General features: G+C 43.0%; 1 protein-coding gene across 1 annotated transcript in view; it reads left to right on the top strand.

The window, feature by feature from the left end:
* The first annotated feature begins 659 nt into the window (after positions 1–659).
* Positions 660–20,930, top strand: part of Nmdar2 (NMDA receptor 2) — an 826,846-nt gene continuing 806,575 nt past the window's right edge. Inside the window, exon 1 of the mRNA XM_067148050.2 lies at positions 660–866. Coding sequence (XP_067004151.1) covers positions 660–866 — 207 coding nt within the window. The remainder of the gene's footprint in view (positions 867–20,930) is intronic.

The following is a 20,930-nucleotide window of genomic DNA, read 5'->3' as shown; positions in this document are numbered from 1 at the left end:
TGTTTTAAGAGGAAGTACATCTGTGCAACCGTCGCCTATTAACACTACCTAATGATGATTTTGATTAATGTTTTAAGATGAATTACATCTGTGCAACCATCCCCTATTAACACTACCTAATGGTGGTTGATATTATTGTTTAACAGGAAGTACATCTTAGCAGTCATCCCCTATTATCTCTAGCTATTGATGGCGGTGATTACTATTTAGAGAGGAAGTTAATCTGAGCAACCACCCTTCCTTAACACTACCTAATGGTGATTTTTATTATTGTTTTAAGAGGAAGTACATCTGTGCAACCATCCCCTAATAACTCTACCTATTGGTGGTGGTGATTATTGTTTTAAGATTAAGTATATCTGAGCAACCGTCGACTATTAACCCTACATAATTATGATTGTGATCATTGTTTTAAGAGGAAGTACAACTGAGCTACCTTCCACTCAGTTTCTCTGCTGGATCTTATGAAGTAACGTACAGTTTGTACGATTTTCTCACAGATACACATTTCCTTGAAGGTGCCATAACGTTGTGCTAACCAGTATATTTGGCACTCTCAGCTTTCTCCAGTTAGCTTCCATCAATATAATTTCGAACATTCGAACTGAGGGTTAAGAAATGTACCATTATTTGACACTTACCTTACCATAGACTGGATAATGACTTTGAGTGTTCTCTTTCTTTCAGCGATCCTGAACTCCATATGCACCGAGTTCCTCTCCGTGAACGTGTCAGCGATTCTCTATCTCATGAATTACGAGAAGTATGGCCGCAGCACCGCTTCTGCGCAGTACTTCCTGCAGCTTGCAGGTTACCTTGGAATCCCCGTGATAGCGTGGAATGCCGACAATTCCGGCCTTGAACGGGTAAGTGCCACTTTCTTCCTTACGGTCTCGTTTGAAGGCCAACTACATCTCAATTGTACCAGTTACTTCGAACAGTGATTGCCCTTGATACTTCAGACCAGTTCGTCCTTCTTGTCTGGAGTTGTGCGTTTCGTATAATAAACTGTGCATTTTTATTTAGAATAAATCTATCGTTTCCTTCAAGCAGAGCGTACCTCGTCGAAAATCCATATGTACATAAATGTATGTATACCGATCTTCGTCCACTCATTTCTAAACAATTGAGTGTAGAAGAAATATAACAACCGGCTTTTCATCGTCGCCATAAGAGCCAGCTGTGTTGTTTTCCTGGCTCTGGTGATGCTGACCAGCTCCTCTCGCTGCCTTAATATGAGGTGACTCTTAGAACACCGCCTAATTAAGTTGTTTTCCTGGCTCTGGTGATGCTGACCAGCTCCTCCCGCTGCTTTAATATGAGATCTATCTTAGAACATCGCCTAATCAAGTTGTCTTCTTGGCTCTGGTGATGTTGACCGGCACCTCCCGCTGCCTTAATGTGAGGTGTATCTCAGAACATCGCCTAATTAAGTTTTATTCTGGCTCTGGTGATGCTGACCAACTCCTCTTGCTACTCTAATATGAGATGTCTCTTAGAACATCGCCTGATCAAGTTGCTTTCCTGGCTCTGGTGATGCTGACCAGATCCTCTCGCTGCCTTTGCAAACGTGATAATTGATATTTGGAATCCGCTTTAAAAGTGAACAAACACGTATTTCTTTGATTTCGGAAAATCCAATGAAGGGTGGGGAGGATGAAAGAATTGAAAAATTAATTGTATTAATTGTATGAGGATACTTACATCTAAGAAGATTAAGCCCATTTGTCACTCATGTTTAACCCCATTAATTGGATTTTCGGAAAGCGATAAAATACGTGTTTATTTATTTTTAAAGGAGATTCCAAATACCAATTTTCTTCAACATTAAAAGAGTAGTGCCGGGAATAGTGTCGAATTTTTAGGTTAAACGTAACTTGGCAAAGGTCTGAAGTACATTATTTGATTCAGAAGTACAAAGAAGTGAAGACGGAGAAAGTCGAAAATGATAAAAGATATTCTGAAGAGATTGGAGAAGTTCTAGACTAATTAAAGAAGTTGTCGAACCAGAATCTAAAAGTGCAAGAGTAGGAATGTTATAAAGCAATACCACGATATGAGAAATCCTGGGTAATGGGCAAAAACTATGTGAACCATATTCTACTCTCGTTGAAGTACGAGGGCTAGTAGAATTTCGAGGAGGCAGTCTTGTAGAAGAGTGATTATTGCAAAAAGAATGCACTCGTTTAGGCAGATTTGTCCCTTGGGCTCGTCCACTGCCCACGGACGGGGATTATAGGCGTTTCCTGGAATGGGAGCACAGATTATAGCTGTATTCCCCGTACCTTTACAGCGCTAACAAATAGCCTAACAGAAGGTTTTCTAACTGCAGGAGGACTAGGCGTAGGTAGTGATATCGTCGTAGGGGGAGAGGTAGTTGAGAGAGGTAATACGGGTGGTGTAGTAGGAAATATTGGCATATGAGTAAGGCGTATGAGCTTTTGCTGCAGTATACAATTGTAGCAAAGAGGTAGGAGGTGAATAAACATTAAGAAGCTGTCGAAAAGAAGGCACAGCGTAAAATGTAACAAAGATATCAATTCTGATCGGTCATTAGCTATGTTAAGTTCATCACTAAAGGTTAAAATGGTATCGAAATAGTCGTGTATAGGTTCGTTAGTGCATTGGTGACGGCGAACAAATTCCAAACTTAATTTGTGGCGTACTTCATAAGGTAAGAAGTAGTTATGAAGCCAAGTTCGAAATTGAGCCCAGTCCTGGAAATATGCCATATTTTCAAGCCATAAGTTAGTTAAATAACCAGTAGTTTTCGAGGTTAATAAGCTAATGAGCTGAGAAAATGGGATTAATTGAGCCTTTAAGAATTTAGGAACGAAAAATAAACAAAGAGTTGAATTTCGAGGATCTGTATCCGTTATGGTAGGCACTTGTGTTAGTGAGTTAGTAAGTTTATTTGATAGGGAAATAGGTGATGAGGTAAGTGGCCGAGAAACCTAAGGGTGTAGATGATGAGTGGTGGTCGGAGATTTTGGTTTCAAGTCTTGGTCAAGTATATTTGAAGTGTTAGAATGAGTAGACGAAAAAGTGCCGAGTGGAGGGTCTAAGGATGAAGTGCCATCAAAAGAAATTAAGTCCGCAAAAGGTGGGTTAGGTAGAGACAAAAGGTCGGGGGTGAAAAGGAATAGTCATTGTTCCGAGGTATCTGAAGAACAGCAGAGGTGAAAGAAGGTGCTGGGTGGAATAGGTCTCAACTTACGAAATTAAAGTTAATTTAAAACTTTAACAAAGGTTATATTTACTTTTCAAGATAAATAAATAACAGAATATAACAGGTACCAAGTAGCAGATCAACAAATTAAGGAGGTACAATTACAGGTTGTTACTGGATTTGGGCTTCGAGCCCCAGACTGACAATCCTTGAGCTATAAGCCCAACTTTACCTATATACAAGGTTCAACAAAGGGGCAGAAAACCCCAATCATGCCAAGGAGCACTTGCTCCCAATTACCCAGTAAAGCCTCCTCGGGGCACACAGAAAATCCACTTTTAAGAAAGAGCAAACCCGCTCTCAAAGATCAAGCCTATACAAAGGCCACACCAAACTAAACCTTCAATCTGCCCTCCAGGCACACAAGAACAGGGGTAATAATACCCGATCTACTGAGGCCTATTCAGTAAAGAAACAGGTCAATTTCATGGCCCAAAATTCTGAGTTGAATGGAGGCGTAACTTGCACTCCTAATACATTTTTAAAACCCATTTGGCACTAGGCCGCTTATGCAAGGGCTAATCCCATACTACGGAGGTGACACGATAAGAAAACTAATTTACATTACGAAGGGGGGAAAAATATGGAAATGAAAATGTAGTCACCTCAGAACAATATGAGTGGGAGCTCGAGAGGGTTAGGCACTCTCTATCCCAATTTATAGATCAAAAGCCAAAATGTTATTAAATGTCTATTATATTTTAAGGATAGGTTACATGAGAAAAGTTTCGAACCTGCCCCGAGGTTTAAACTGCTAAGCTAGCAAGAAATAAAGTTATTAAACTGCCATTACCTTGTGGATGACCTGCTGCCCGAAGAAAGAGACGCTTCCCGCCCCCTGCTACATAATCACACTAGGAGAGATGTTACTGAATTGGCACCGAGACAAGAAAATCAGCAGTTTATATACCCTCGCGGAAACTTCGGTACCTTTCATGAATGATAGGACACGCCCACAGCAGTTTATTGGTTACAGAACACAGTTACAGAGCAGGTTGGGGAAGAAAGCCCCGATTGGTCGAAGATTAATTTAAGAAATTCGGGATTGGTTAATTTCAAAACTGGCGGAAAGAAAGGATTATACTGCCAACCCAAACAATGACTGAAAGAAATTTAACAAAGAACAAACTTATGAATACCAAATTTCTTCAAAAAAGTTCCTTCACTTCGCACTAGGGTGCACAATTGTAGTTCTTAAGTAGTGCCATCTAGAAGAGAATGTTCACTCTTCTTACTACACAGAAACAAAAACAAATCGAAACCGACATAGTTCAGAACACTTCAAAATTTACAATAAAGACATCTTCTGAGAAACCTTAGAATTAATGTGGTTGTTAAAGTTCAGGCTTTCTCCAGTAGAGGAGTCTCAACTGGCGCAATGTTTGAATTAGCGGCGTGGAGGTGTACCGCCCGATACAGGCCTCCCCCCAAAAGTCCTTCCAAGGGGTGACACAGCAGAACACCAAATTTTGTTTTAAAACAAGGTCCAAGTTTTTCTGTTAATATAGAAATTAATTGAGGAAGGATTCACAAAAAGGACATACATTTTTCCGTATCCTAAGTTTTCTTAAATTGGTTTGATCCAGTTTCAAAATTCTTTGTAGTAGCTTTTGATGAAATGTCCTTATGCTTGTAGTAGTTGAATTTCAGAAAGAAAAACTTTTAATTCTTGAAAGGGGCAAATAAATTCTAAGTCCACCAGATGTTGCAGTTGAATCCAAAAATGTAGTAATTCTGGATATGGAATGTCCATGTAGCTGGATAAGTACATTAGTTGCCTATTACTTGACGGCTAGACCAGCCGGAGCGGCTTGTGTTCAGAGGAGGCCGCTCGGACCCCTGAAGTACCCTGAGATACCGCTCTCCCGCACAATGAGAGGGGTAGTGGTGGTGAAGCACGCCGCACACGCGACGATTGTTTACAGACCGCGGGCAGTTTGCAGGGGGTGCGCCGCACATCAGCCTTGGCTGGGAGCAGGGCTCCGGCTCGCAGTACACTGGTTGACCTCACTGGAGTAGATCGGGCCCGTGCTCCACTACAGTAGCGGCACGGCGCCGCACGGCTGCGGGGGCACTGAAATATAAAGATCTCGGCGGCAGAATTTTGTTGGACCATAACGATTGTAGGGTACAGTCTTTGTGGTGAGGCTGAGGGGCCGGCGGCGAGGAGGTTTTTATTTCATTTTTATTAGCCACTGGTGTGTTTGAGCAGGAGACGGGAGCATGGTAATGGCCATGGCGAGGACAGGATAGCAGTTTAACTGGTCGGGGTAGGTTGTACAATGAATATTTAAATACAAAGAACATGATTCAAAGGGCAGAAGGCCTCAAAATGAAACCAAAAATATAACCTTCAGATTTCTTTCAGAATCATACGGAGCAAGTTAGCACTGTAATTACACAGGTTTCGCCTGCGACATGTGAACCCTAAATATCCTCTCGGTGGCTGGATTGCTTAGTAATAAGGTAACGGGTGTAAGGAAATCGAGAATAATACACGGCCCATGAAATCTGGGGGCAAGCTTGCCCGCGGGAACAAAATTCTTGACCATAACCTGGTCGCCTACCTTCAAATGGATGGGTCTCTGTCCACGATCATATCTTTCCCTAACCTTTTCATGAGACACTTTAAGATTGGCCTTAGCCTTCTTCCAAAGATCTTTAATGTTATCAGGATCTATTGTCTCAGGTAGAATGTCACTCAAAGACCAAAGGTTAGAGAGCGGCGTGTTTGGAACAAACTTGAACATCAAAGAAGCTGGAGTAAATTTTTGGGATTCATGAACCGCCGAATTCAAAGCAAAAGCTAACCAATGCAGGGATGTGTCCCACCTAGAATGATCTTCATGATGATAGGCAATAAGAGCCGACCTCAGGTTACGATTGACCCGTTCAGCCAGAGATGGTTGAGGATAGTAAGCAGATGTTGTTACATGAGAAATAGATAGATCAAAACAAAATTTACGGAAAAGATTTGAAGTGAAAACTTTAGCGTTGTCGGATACGATATATTGACAAGGACCAAAAGAAGCAAAGATCGAATTTAAACCGGAGATGGTGGACTGGGCGGTAGCCAGCTTAGTCGTAAATAACCATGAAAATCGGGTGAAGGCATCTACGCACACAAGGTTAATCATATTGGCATTCCCCTTTGACTGGTGAAAGGGTCCGACGTAGTCGGTATAGAGTCGTTCCATGGGGCGCGACGCTTGATGAGAAGACAAAAGCCCTTGCTTAGTGGACATGGTGGGTTTACTAAGCCAACAAAATTTACAAGATTTTACCAATTCACGGATTTCTCCGTCCATACCCATCCAGATGAACATTTCACGAACCTTTCCTCGAGTTTTGAAGATGCCTAAATGCCCCCCCCAATTGGGTCTCATGGTAGTACTTGAAGATCATTGGTACAAGAACCGCTGGAACTACCACTTTCATCTTCTGATCATGCCTCCACGGGCAACATAAAACACCATTCCTCAGAACATAAGGGACAACCTGTTTCCCAGAAGAAAGGGTTTCCATGATAGAGGCCAGCGTTGGATCTTCACGTTGATATTTCTCAAGATCCCCAAACAACATGGGAGCATCAATTAAAATGGCATTAACCTCGGGTCGTATGGACTCGGGAGGTGAAGAACTATCGACCAGTTCGTGAGTCTCTACATCATTGGAAAACATACGGCTTAGTCCGTCTGCCACAGCATTTTCAGTACCTCTGATATGCCTAACGTCAAATTGGAAGACAGAAATTCGGATGGCCCACTGAGCTATACGACCAGTACGACGTGGCCTTGCTAAGACCCAACTTAAGACTTGGTTATCGGTCTCCAAGTCGAATGTAACATGTTCCAGATAGAGCCGGAACTTTTCTAAAGCAAATAAGACTGCCAAAGCTTCGAGCTCATAGATGGAATATTTGGCTTCTTGAGCCGATAGAGTCCTAGATGCATAGGCGATGGGTCACCTCCCTAGTTCGGTCTCCTGAAGAAGGACCGCAGCCACTGCCGAAAACGACGCGTCGGTTTGGACGATGAATTACTTAGAGAAATTGGGCATAGCGAGAACAGGGGCATAACAGGAGCTAATTTAAGATCTTCAAAAGCGGCTTGTTGAGAAGGACCCCACTCAAATTTGACGCCTCTCCTACGAAGAAGATTCAAGGGCGCCGTTCTGTTAGCGAAGTTAGGAATAAATTTCCTGAAGAAATTTACCATGCCCATGAACCTAGCAATACCTTTGATGTCCTTGGGAGGTTTAAAATCACGGATGGCCTGTGTTCTGGAATGATCCACTGCGACACCATCGGGCGAGACAATATGCCCTAGGAATGACATGGAAGGCTTAGAGAAGGCGACCATGGACAACTTCACAGTTAACCCAGCCTTACGAAGGCGATTGAGAACTTCACTCAGATGATCTAGGTGTTCTTCGAAGGTCTCCGAAAATACGACGACATCATCGAGATAATGATACAAGTACTCAAACTTGATGTCGGAGAAGACCGTATCTAGCAGTCTCGTAAGCACAGCTGCTCCCGTGGGGAGCCCGAAATTCACGCGGTTGTTTTCATACAAATTCCAATCAGTGGCGAAAGCCGTCAGGTATTTAGATTCCTCTGCTAACGGTATCTGATTATAAGCCTGGTTAAGATCTAAGATGGTAAAAAACTTAGCCTTACGAAACCATGAAAAACAAGAGTGAAGGTCTGGAAGGGGCACAGATTGTAACACCACCTTCCGATTGAGAGCCCTATAATCAATCACAGGCCTGAAGCCACTTTGGGGTTTCGGGACTAGAAAAATAGGCGAAGAATACCCCGACTTAGAGGGCCGAATTATACCTTCCTTGAGCATCTGATCGATGATTTCCTTCAAGGCTTTCATTTTAGGAGGAGACAGTCTATAAGGTGGAAAACGGACCGGAATCGAATCAGTAACCTCAATCTTGTATTCAATAAGGTAAGTAATACCAAGAGTATCAGAGAACACCTCTGGAAACGACTGACACAACTTACGAATACTGTCAGCCTGCTCCTCAGGTAGATGTCTAAGGTCCAACAACATCTCATCCTGGGTAGGCGAAATAGATGAACATGATACAGAACTACACTTTAACAAAGGGATTTTACAATTAGAAGCAAATTTGAATGTGCACGACCTGCTCTGGATGTCGAGCACTAGACCAGTAAAAGATATGAAATCCGCTCCCAATATAATGGGGCAAGACAAGTGCTTAGCCACAAACGGTTTAACTTTCCATGTAAATTTAGAAATCCGAATTATGGCATATAAAAAACCTAAAATTTCTAATGGAGAAGAATTAGCCGAAACATATACAACTGAAGATGAGCAATAGTCAGGAAGTTTACAGACAGTTTCCAATTTGGAGTACAATTCAGCCGAAATAATAGAACACACACTGCCCGAATCTAGTAAGGCTGTTACAGGTTCATTATTCACTTCAATTTTGAGAAAAGGAACAGGTGCGGGGTATCCGCCGCAATCCTAAGACATTCTTTAGGGCCTTCAAAGGATGAATTCGAAACTGAGTTTTCCTTGGGAATTCGGCAGTTTTACTTGGGGCTGAGCCTCGGAAGGTCGACCCAGCCGAAGCCACTAGTCACTTGTTATTATTGGCATTGGTGGAATTGCACCAGAAGTTGAGCAGGAGGGGGCGCTATTCGAATTTGGGCAATTCTTGGCTATATGGGAAAACGCGCCGCATTTAAAACAACCTTGAGATGACCGCGCTCCATTCCTTGTCCCAATAGACTTAATCAATGGACATGTATTGCGAAGATGGTCAGGCGACCAGCAAGCATAATATTTACGGGATGTGACGGGTCGGCAAGGTGGAGGCCGAAAACTACTAGAGGATGGAGGGGGTTCTCTCGCGACACGCAAGGTTTCGGCGTATCTAACTCCTTCGTCTGAGACAGCCATAGCCTCTAATTCGGCAAAAGTTTGCGGACGCGATGCGAAACACAAGTATGATCGGTATGATGGAGAAATACCTTCAACTATGGCCTGAACAATTTGATCTTCGGGAAAATGAAGGGCAAATACCCTGGTATAGAATTTGATGTCTTGTATGAAGTCTGCCAGGTTTTCAGCAAGTCGCTGCACTCTAATAATACTTCTGAATTAGAGATGACCTAGCTCGAGCTGGAATAAAATTAGCTAACAGATGGGCGTGGAAGTCTTCTATGGATGACTGTTCGGCAATTGCCCTAACTATTTTGCCCGATAGAACACCAATAAAATACGGGTAAATAATCTGAAGGATTTGACACGGAGAAAGAGAAAAAACAAGGGCATGATCTTGGAACTCAACTAAAAATCTTAGGAATGAAATAACGTCGCTTGTGGAGTTAACGGAAAACTTAGAAATACCCCTGAGCAACATTGCTAGTGGATGCGGCAAACTACTGAACCCGGGTGACATAGTAGGTAACGGCCTATAGGGTGTAGAAGCTGTTTTAGGGGGCGCACTATTTAACACAAAGGGTGGAATGGACGTGGGACGACCGGACTCCGTTTCTAATGGGGCAGATGTTCGTTGGGTTGCCGCCGCAGTACTACTTCTTTCCTCTTTAGAGGAATCCTCCCCACTTACAATATTTACTACCATAGGCTGGTCAACTTTAGGAATAGCAGATCCAGATAACAAATGGCTAACTTTACTAGACCTTTTAGACAAGTTTTCGGCAAGGACGCTAGCTTCTTTACCCTGAACGTCATTTAACTTCAGAGACAATAGATCACACACCCTATTATAAAAGTGGTAAACCTGGCCTGTACTCTTTTGAGTTGATTAGGAGATGGATCACTTACTTCAAAAAAACTAACTACAGATGCTAGCTCAGTAGTATTGTCATTGATCGTGGAGAGAGCGTCGTCAATCTCTTTTTCTCCCAAAGTCGGGATGTTAATAGGCAAATCAAGGGCATCTTTTAGCTTATTAGTGTCTATCGCAACAGTGCCTCCAGATTGAACATTTCTAATGGTTAATTCATAGATTAATTCTTCCATGCGCAAGTAGCCGGGGTGGAGGAATTCGCGAGAGCCGGACATGATGACAAAAAATTAACAGTGTTGAAAAATGAGAAAGAAAAGTCCAGCGACAGAGAAAATTGTTAGAGTTCGAAAGCTAAGCAATGTTTAGCCGTCAAAAGGGGCTAAATTGAGACCCATTCAACCACGCTCTGCTACCACTTGTTCCGAGTTATCTGTGGAACAGCAGAGCTGAAAGAAGGTGCTGGGTGGAATAGGTTTCAACTTACGAAATTAAAGTTAATTTAAAACTTTAACAAAGGTTATATTTTCTTTTCAAGGTAAATAAATAACTGAATATAACAGGTACCAAGTAGCAGATCAACAAATTAAGAAAGTACAATTACAGTTTGTCACTGGATTTGGGCTTCGAGCCCCAGACTGACAATCCTTGAGCTATAAGCCCAACTTTACCTATATACAAGGTTCAACAAAGGGGCAGAAAACCCCAATCATGCCAAGGAGCACTTGCTCCCAATTACCCAGTAAAGCCTCATCGAGGCACACAGAACATCCACTTTTAATAAAGAACAAACCCGCTCTCAAAGATCAAGCCTATACAAAGGCCACACCAAACTCCACCTTCAATCTGCCCTCCAGACACACAAGAACAGGGGTAATAATACCCGATCTACTGAGGCCTATTCAGTAAAGAAACAGGTCAATTTCATGGCCCAAAATTCTGAGTTGAATGGAGGCGTAACTTGCACTCCTAATACATTTTTAAAACCTATTTGGCTCTAGGCCGCTTATGCAAGGGCTAATCCCATACTACGGAGGTGACACGATAAGAAAACTAATTTACATTACGAAGGGAGGAAAAATATGGAAATGAAAACGTAGTCACCTCAGAACAATATGAGTGGAAGCTCGAGAGGTTTAGGCACTCTCTAACCCAATTTATAGATCAAAAGCCAAAATGTTATTAAATGTCTATTATATTTTAAGGATAGGTTACATGAGAAAAGTTTCGAACCTGCCCCGAGGGTTAAACTCCTGAGCTAGCAGAAATAAAGTTATTAAACTGTCATTACCTTGTGGATGACCTGCTGCCCGAAGAAAGAGACGCTTCCCGCCCCCTGCTACATAATCACACTAGGAGAGATGTTACTGAATTGGCACCGAGACAAGAAAATCAGCAGTTTATATACCCTCGCGGAAACTTCGGTACCTTTCATGAATGATAGGACACGCCCACAGCAGTTTATTGGTTACAGAACACAGTTACAGAGCAGGTTGGGGAAGAAAGCCCCGATTGGTCGAAGATTAATTTAAGAAATTCGGGATTGGTTAATTTCAAAACTGGCGGAAAGAAAGGATTATACTGCCAACCCAAACAATGACTGAAAGAAATTTAACAAAGAACAAACTTATGAATACCAAATTTCTTCAAAAAAGTTCCTTCACTTCGCACTAGGGTGCACAATTGTAGTTCTTAAGTAGTGCCATCTAGAAGAGAATGTTCACTCTTCTTACTACACAGAAAACAAAAACAAATCGAAACCGACATAGTTCAGAACACTTCAAAATTTACAGTAAAGACATCTTCTGAGAAACCTTAGAATTAATGTGGTTTTTAAAGTTCAGGCTTTCTCCAGTAGAGGAGTTTCAACTGGCGCAATCTTTGAATTAGTGGCGTGGAGGTGTACCGCCCGGTACAGTCATCACAATATTATAACGGAAAATTGTCAGAAAATTTTGACATGTTGAAAACAAAAGAATTACGTGACTGGACGTAGGGAAAAGAAAGTTACTAAAAATGGGAAAGCAATCGAAAAGCGATAGAGTAAGAATAATAAATCTCAACACTAAATAAATAGGAAAAATTACTCTGCTACCATTTTGTTATGATTGTGGGGGTATATGGAACCAAACATGTGTCAATATGCACCAATTCGTAGCAGGCAGTAATCCATATGACGTAATAATTATATAGGGATACATTGGCAGGCTATCCAATAAGAAACTGCCTGGGATCAATGAGAGGTCAGTGGAGAGAATAATAAGAATAATAGTAAAGTTAACCAAGACTATATAGTCTTACTACTTGAAAGATAACCCGAATGAAACTCAACATTGCACAGCATGATAAAATATAAGAACAATATTTTGAATAGAAATAATGTATATACAAGAAACCCTTAGACCATTTAAACAGTTTATATTAGTTGAGGCAATTTAAAAAGATATAACAAACTTCCAAGCCTCAGCGGAACCAGATGAACGTACACAGTTTTAAAATGGGGAGAAGGAAAAGGAGGGCAACAGGGTGTGCGGAGTACAAAGCCAGTTCATAGTACGGTTGCTAAGTCCAGGCCTCATATTCAATCATTGAGTCTATTAATTATCTTGATGCCATTATTTTGTTAAAAACACTCATATAAACCGAAACTGACCCTGGAGACGAAGGTAAAATTAGGCCCTGATTGCCAAAATCCCCTAGACAAATAATAATAATTAATAAGACACTCTGTTGCTCACCCAATCTAGTAGAAATTAAAATTGAGTTTCCCAGTGGAATACTGGGAACCCGTTGGACGACCCTCCAACCTCACTCGGTATCAGTGCAGGGCTGAAGACCGAGGGATCCTGGGACGAATTTTTAGGGCAACAGAAAGTTCGTGAAGGAAGCGCACATGGCTTTGAGAAACAGCAGATAGTGACGTAGCAAGTGACGTAACCCAGTGATAGTTCAGTATGCAGCGTGATGTCCAGCAGGTCGGGCGATAAGCGAGGCAGCAGCGAATGCACAAGGCCGATTGCATGAGAGTCGGTAGCGGCGAGTAGAGCAAGACAAGCGGAATACGAGAGAACGGCGGCCGTAAGTAGGTGAATGGCCGTTACTCTAGCAATCGTGCAATCTGCGCTGTAAGGTATTGATGAACGGCCAGACAGTGTTACCTAGCAACCGTGCAGGCTGTGATGTAAGGCAAGTATGGATGGCCACACAGTGTTACCTAGCAACCGTGCAATGTGCGATGTAAGGTATTGATGGATGGCCAAACAGTGTTACCTAGCAACCGTGTAGGCTGCGATGTAAGATATGAATGGATGGCCAGAACTTAACAATTCTGGGCTTCAAGCCCTTAGTTTACAATTTCACGGTGGTATTGTTTAGGCAAGGGCAGAAATCCTCTAATTCAAGAGCACTTTGCTCCAACAAATTTACAGCCTTCCAGAAGCACTCCTCAATATTACAGTAAACTAAAAAAGAGCTAACTTGCTCTCTAACATTCATCCAATTTTAAACACCCGCTTAGGGCAACATTACACATAACTTTATGATCTCTTGACCTCTCAAGGCACAATTTACAAAATTTGTTTTACACAGTGGTATCAATTACCCAACCTACTGGGCCTTCGTGGAAAAAGAACAGGTTAAGTAAATGGCCCGAACAGAAACTGAATGGAGGCGTACACTTGCGCTCCTAGATAATGAAGTATTAAAACCCTAACAGGGCTCTCGGCACAATGATACAGAGGCTAATCCCAAGCTACTGAGGTGACTCGATTGAAAGTTAATTTAATACATTACAGAGAAGAAAAACGGTACTAAATAGTAGTCACCTCAAAACCAAGTTGAAGGGGAACTCGAGAGGGTAAGGCACTCTCTATCCCCGATTTACAGTTAAAGACATTATGAAGTTTTAGATAATCTGAACAAAAATTTACATTTTAGGAAAGGTTGGTTACATAGTTAGAAATTCGAAACTTCCTCTCGTGTAAGTCGGCGGAGGTGGCTACAGAGAGATAAAACAGATGGCCATTATCTGGGCTGATGAACTGCCTGGCGAAGAATGAGGCGCCCTGCCTCCCGTCTTAACACACACTCTTAGAAAATGCGATCAAATGACAAGGTAGCCAGAGCAACCGCAGTTTATATACACGAAAGGAAGATTCGAGGGGATTCTGGACTAATCCGGACACACCCTTTCAATTTTATTGGCAGAACCCAAAGTTACACCCAAAGAACCAAAAAGAAGCCTATGATAGGGTGAAAAATAATTACAGAAAATTCCCATTGACCAGATTCAAAAGTGGCGGAATGAGAAATAAGTGTTGCAAACTTTGAAATATATAAGAAAAACAAATGAAAGTTGATTTACTAGAGAAAACCCATGAACACAAAATTTCTTTCAATACAAACTTCTGTTCCCTTGCACCAGAGTGCATGACCATAGTTTTTGATAGTGACCTCTGTGGGAAAATGTCCAAACTTCTTGAAGTAAACAAACACAAAGCAAATAAATCCAGTCAGTTTAGGCAACTTCACAACAACACACTCAACACTTCTTCTCATTAAAGTCCCCACTTCTTGCAATAGCGGTTTCACATTTTGTTGGATAGATAGAGTGAGACTTTCCTAACTTGCTGACTAATTTTACAAACATATTAAAACTGCATTTAACTTGAAAATTATGAAAATTAATATTCATTAATTAAAATGCACAATCGTCGGACCTTGTACTCACACTTACTTGTTACCTGCTAAATTACACATACGTTATTTGAAGGGCGCCAACTGCCATTCAGTGCAGCAATAATAGAATGAGACTCTTGACTATCTCTAGGGTGTGGGGTAATAAGCTTACTTTTGACAACATACCATATAAGTTCTGGGAAAAGGAGATTGGCGTTCGGTTTCCCCATTAATTTTGAGGTTAATATATTTTACTGTCAATGAAATGAAACTATGAATTCGTTTGATAGAACAATATATATTCTTTAAATAATATATCAAAAAATAGCGAGTCTTGTTGCGATAAAACAGATAAGAATGTGAAATTATGACATTGCAACTGAAAGAAACTAGGCATGAATTTGAATTCTTCTTGACCGGACATTTAACAATTTATACGAAATATTTCCCTCACTGATTCACTTGACTGTACCTTCAACACTTTGAGTGTAATTACGACGTATTCCTTTGATCTGGTGTTTACTGTAGATGTGTCACGCCTAACTTGGTGATACATCCTTGTGACTGCTTCCTCTCCATATCATCTGACTTCTTTGTAAGTCAATATGGTATTACCTCTTGGCAGGTCCAGGGTTGCCCTCTCTGACTCCATGGTAAGCCCTTGCGTCCGTGTCTTCCACTAAGTGACGGACCAACCTTTTGGTCTCACTCTCTCAATGACCAATAATTAATGGCTCATTGAGTCTTCACCATCCCTCGTTCACACTCGTTGACTGACCAACTAAGGCCTCTTGATCTAGTAGACTTCTTCACTGTACTGCTTCCGTTTAAGTAATGACTGACGCTACAATGTGTATCCACCTTATATAGACGTTGGTTGACACAGCTACGTAATCTCCAGAAATAACAATGACATACTCCCACCTACGCGACAGATATTACAGACAGTGGTGAAATAGCCCGGAGCGGCCGACTCTCTGAGCGCATATCTAAATAAATACGATGCCGTAGCCATGAAGTGGCGACGACTTGGCAGAATCGCCAACAATATTGCACAATGCACCATTACGTTGCTTCTTTTGAATGTGCAGAGTTGAGGTGTACCTCCCGGTAAAATTATTATTATTATTATTATTATTATTATTATTATTATTATTATTATTATTATTATTATTATTATTATTATTATTAGGCCCCGCAGAAAGATGCAAGACCGCTACTAGGCGGTAAATTACATCTGCTGCCATTGTCATTGCGACAATGTGATCAACATTGCAGCGCGTAGGCAAGTGCGCGGGATTTCTGGCGATACGAATGATATACCTCCGTACATTACTGGTGTTGCGTTGTAACGTGCAAATGATAACTACCGGACAGACTAGTAACTAAGTGGAGTTTTACGCTTGTAGATTCCCCTTTTGTTTTTTTATGTTGTAGTAATAAAGTGTTGTACCGGTAAGAAAGACGTACGGTAGTTATCATTTGCACGTTACAACGCAACATATTGGTGCCGAAAACTCGCTCACGGTTCAAATTACATATCACTACATCACGAGACGACGTTCTTTGAACATTCTTAGACGAGAATACGAAGTGGAAAGCGATGTGAAGTGCAGATTACATTAAATAAGACTCGGGACTTCACAACACGAGACGTCAGCCAGTAATACCTGATACACGCTTGATAAGTACAATATTTATTCATTCTGTGAAATATATTACGAATCGTTTGCTTAACAGAGCATGCTAGCAAAGGAATTCGCAACTACTGCATGGATTGAGTCGAAATTACTGTGAGCATATACGCATGATTTTCTCATTGTGCACGAGTAGCCATTTTGAATAGCTATAGAAACGCCATCTGTCGCCTTCTAGGTGTCTCCATGATTATGTACGTGACTAGTGCTGCCATCTGTCAGCATCTACTCGAGTCAGAACACTGCCTACTGCGCTATATTTACGACTTCGACATACTACATCACTGACCCATACCACCCCTCAGTTGCATACCTACTTGGAAGAGCAATAAATTACCTCACTTCTACTTGACCGGGACTTATCCATTCACAATGACTGACAATGAACAGCAGCTTAAGAAGCTTAAACGGAAGAGAACAACTCAGCGTAATAATGCTACACGCTTCATCACATTTTTAAAAGGCTGTAATGACTCTACAGACCTCAGTGAGATTCAACACATCCATGATCGTCTTCAAGATACACTGACTGACAGAGCAAATGCAACACCAAGAAGGAGTGGTCAGAACTTTATGCCAATTGCATGGTAGACTGACGTCACTGAGGTATGCTCATGATGTGCAATGCGCCGCTGTGCTGCGCACGTAGCAAACGATAAATGGGACACGGCGTTGGCGAATGGCCCACTTCGTACCGTGATTTCTCAGCCGACAGTCATTGTAGAACGTGTTGTCGTGTGCCACAGGACACGTGTATAGCTAAGAATGCCAGGCCGCCGTCAACGGAGGCATTTCCAGCAGACAGACGACTTTACGAGGGGTATGGTGATCGGGCTGAGAAGGGCAGGTTGGTCGCTTCGTCAAATCGCAGCCGATACCCATAGGGATGTGTCCACGGTGCAGCGCCTGTGGCGAAGATGGTTGGCGCAGGGACATGTGGCACGTGCGAGGGGTCCAGGCGCAGCCCGAGTGACGTCAGCACGCGAGGATCGGCGCATCCGCCGCCAAGCGGTGGCAGCTCCGCACGCCACGTCAACCGCCATTCTTCAGCATGTGCAAGACACCCTGGCTGTTCCAATATCGACCAGAACAATTTCCTGTCGATTGGTTGAAGGAGGCCTGCACTCCCGGCGTCCGCTCAGAAGACTACCATTGACTCCACAGCATAGACGTGCACGCCTGGCATGGTGCCGGGCTAGAGCGACTTGGATGAGGGAATGGCGGAACGTCGTGTTCCCCGATGAGTCACGCTTCTGTTCTGTCAGTGATACTCACCGCAGACGAGTGTGGCGTCGGCGTGGAGAAAGGTCAAATCCGGCAGTAACTGTGGAGCGCCCTACCGCTAGACAACGCGGCATCATGGTTTGGGGCGCTATTGCGTATGATTCCACGTCACCTCTAGTGCGTATTCAAGGCACGTTAAATGCCCACCGCTACGTGCAGCATGTGCTGCGGCCGGTGGCACTCCCGTACCTTCAGGGGCTGCCCAATGCTCTGTTTCAGCAGGATAATGCCCGCCCACACACTGCTCGCATCTCTCAACAGGCTCTACGAGGTGTACAGATGCTTCCGTGGCCAGCGTACTCTCCGGATCTCTCACCAATCGAACACGTGTGGGATCTCATTGGACGCCGTTTGCAAACTCTGCCCCAGCCTCGTACGGACGACCAACTGTGGCAAATGGTTGACAGAGAATGGAGAACCATCCCTCAGGACACCATCCGCACTCTTCTTGACTCTGTACCTCGACGTGTTTCTGCGTGCATCGCCGCTCGCGGTGGTCCTACATCCTACTGAGTCGATGCCGTACGCATTGTGTAACCTGCATATCGGTTTGAAATAAACATCAATTATTCTTCCGTGCCGACTCTGTTTTTCCCCAACTTTCATCCCTTTCGAACCACTCCTCCTTGGTGTTGTATTTGCTCTGTCAGTCAGTGTACATTACAACAGTTAATAGCCTTAGATGACTCTATACATGACCTGTTACAAAATGAAGATTATGAAGCAGACGCATGCACTTGTGAAGAATATATAGATACGTCAAAGCGCGCTATTCAGAAGGCTAATAGCCTTCTCGGAAATAAGAAAGAACAAACTAGCGTGTCTTCTACACCCTGTTCGGACGTTCATCCCACGAATATTCAAGGAGTAAAACTACCAACGATCAGGCTCGAGCCATTCTCCGGTGACATAGAGTCTTGGTCTGCGTTCTGGGAGCAGTTCCAGTCCTCGGTCGACAAGAACCCATCAATATCCGACATAAACAAGCACGTGTTCCTGCGAGGGTATCTCGAAGGGGAGCCAAAGCGACTCGTAGATGGCATTGCAGATCGCGCAGATACCTACGAACAAACGAAGACAATACTGACAATACGGAGACAAGAACAGAATAATCCAGGTCCACCTGGACTTCCTGGAGAATTTAAAGCCTGTTTTCTCGGAGACCCCTGAAGAACTAAATATGCCATACGTGGAATGCTACCGAAGAGTTCAAGCCCTCAAGGCCCTAGGGGAAGATGTAAACCGGTATGGTCGCGTGCTGGCGCCAAAAATCCTAAGAGCATTTCCAGCTGAGATCTGTAGACGTTGGTTGATCCACGCCAAACGCGAAAATATCCCAGAAGATCATTTGATGACATTAAGGAATTCCTAAATGAAGAGGTAGAAGCAGCACTAAAATCTCAGAAGATACGAGGAGAATTTAGCACGCCACCTCCATCACCCTACACACCAACAGCGACTACTCTTCAAGTTACTACGGGAGCAAAAAATCTAAGACGAAAAGAAAGACGACAGTAACCCCCTTTTGTGCCTTTTGTGAAAGTAGAGACCACTGGGCGCAAGGATGTAAAGAAATCGCTAACCTTCAGGACAGAATAGACAAGCTAAAACTTTCCAAAAGATGTTTCTTTTGCCTAAATAGGGGCCATAGCGTCCGCCTGTGCTACAAGAAAGGGAATGTTTCATGCGCAAAATGTAAGCAACTTCATCACGTATCAATCTGTAACGCGAACTCTCAACCCAATTCTGTCAGTAAAATAGAAGTTAACACATCACATTTTTCCTTTCTTCAAACTGCTCGTGTTTGGATCACAGGACCGACGGGAATATCTAAACTAACAAGATGTCTGTTAGACGCCGGAGGCCAGTCCAGCTTTATAGCCAAGTCTTTGGTGGATGCTCTTCAACTACGCGTGACTGGTAGTCGAGAACTTGCAGTGACAACCTTCGAAGCGACATTGAGCATTACCAAGCCAAGCCGACTTATCCAGTTTGACAAGATTGGATTTTCAACGAAGACAATCGTTACACTCACGGCCTTCGAAAGTCAGAATACCTATTCCTCTCACCCAAGTGTCCCCCAGGATTTCCCGAATCTGACACTCGCAGACCCACAAATTGACAACGAAGAACCACCTATTGAAATACTAATCGGCGCGGACCATTATTGGAAAATTGTAAAACTGGAAAAACCGATGTCAGTCACGCCTTCCCTCGTACTGCTACCTACAATCTTCGGCTGGGTACTAACGGGAAACCGCTCTGGAGCCTCAGTAAATCAGGTTACGACGCACCACGTCTCAGTCACTAATAGTGAAATATCTGCAGAAACCATGCGAAGATTCTGGGATCTGGAAACAATTGGCATTCGCGATACACAAAACAGGACACTGAACGATACGGATGCCGCTATCCTTCACAAATTTCATGAGACACACCGGATCATAGACGGAAGAAGAGTTGTATCACTTCCAAGAAAAAAGGACATCGTCTTGTCTGATAACCGGTCAACAGCTGAGAAAAGATTTCAGAGCCTTGAGAAACGAATGGATCAAGATGCGGACTTGCAAACTATGTACCGCACGCATATGTTGGACTACATAGAGAAGGGACAAGTGGAAATAGCTCCGACGTATGAGACTCCCGGAAATGTCTTCTACCTACCACATCACGCTGTGAAGAAGCAAAAGAGAGAGGGCATAAAATGGAGGATCGTGTTCGATGCCTCTTCTCATGAACGAGGCCAACCAGCATTAAATGATGCCCTAGAGATGGGACCAAATCTGCTGCCTGAAATTCTAGCGACGTTGCTCCGTTTTCGAATGCGTCCAAGTGCCATTGTCTGCGATGGAAGTCAAGCCTTTCTACAGCTATCCCTAGATGAAAACGACAGAGATCTCACAAGATTTCTGTGGTACCGTGTCCAAACTACCACTGACGGCACGTACCAGATCACTAGAGACATCATAACGTATCGCTTCAATCGATTACCATTTGGACTTACCTGCAGCCCATTCCTTCTGTCCGCTACTCTACGAGAACTGGTTACATTGCATCAGGAGAAATATCCCACTGCAGCAGCACTCCTGGATGGTTGTACCTTTACGGACGACTTCGCAGCCTCACTCTATGTCAAATCAGATAACACGACCAAGAAGGTTTACATCGTTCTGTTCACGTGTGCAACCGTGAGAGTTATACACCTGGAACTCTCAACGGACTTAAATACCGACAGATTCTTAATG

The sequence above is a fragment of the Anabrus simplex genome, chromosome 5, assembly GCF_040414725.1.
Source record: "Anabrus simplex isolate iqAnaSimp1 chromosome 5, ASM4041472v1, whole genome shotgun sequence".
Lineage (NCBI taxonomy): Eukaryota > Metazoa > Arthropoda > Insecta > Orthoptera > Tettigoniidae > Anabrus > Anabrus simplex.
The sequence above is the reverse complement of the archived record's forward strand: the minus strand, read 5'-3'. Positions and strand labels throughout refer to the sequence as shown.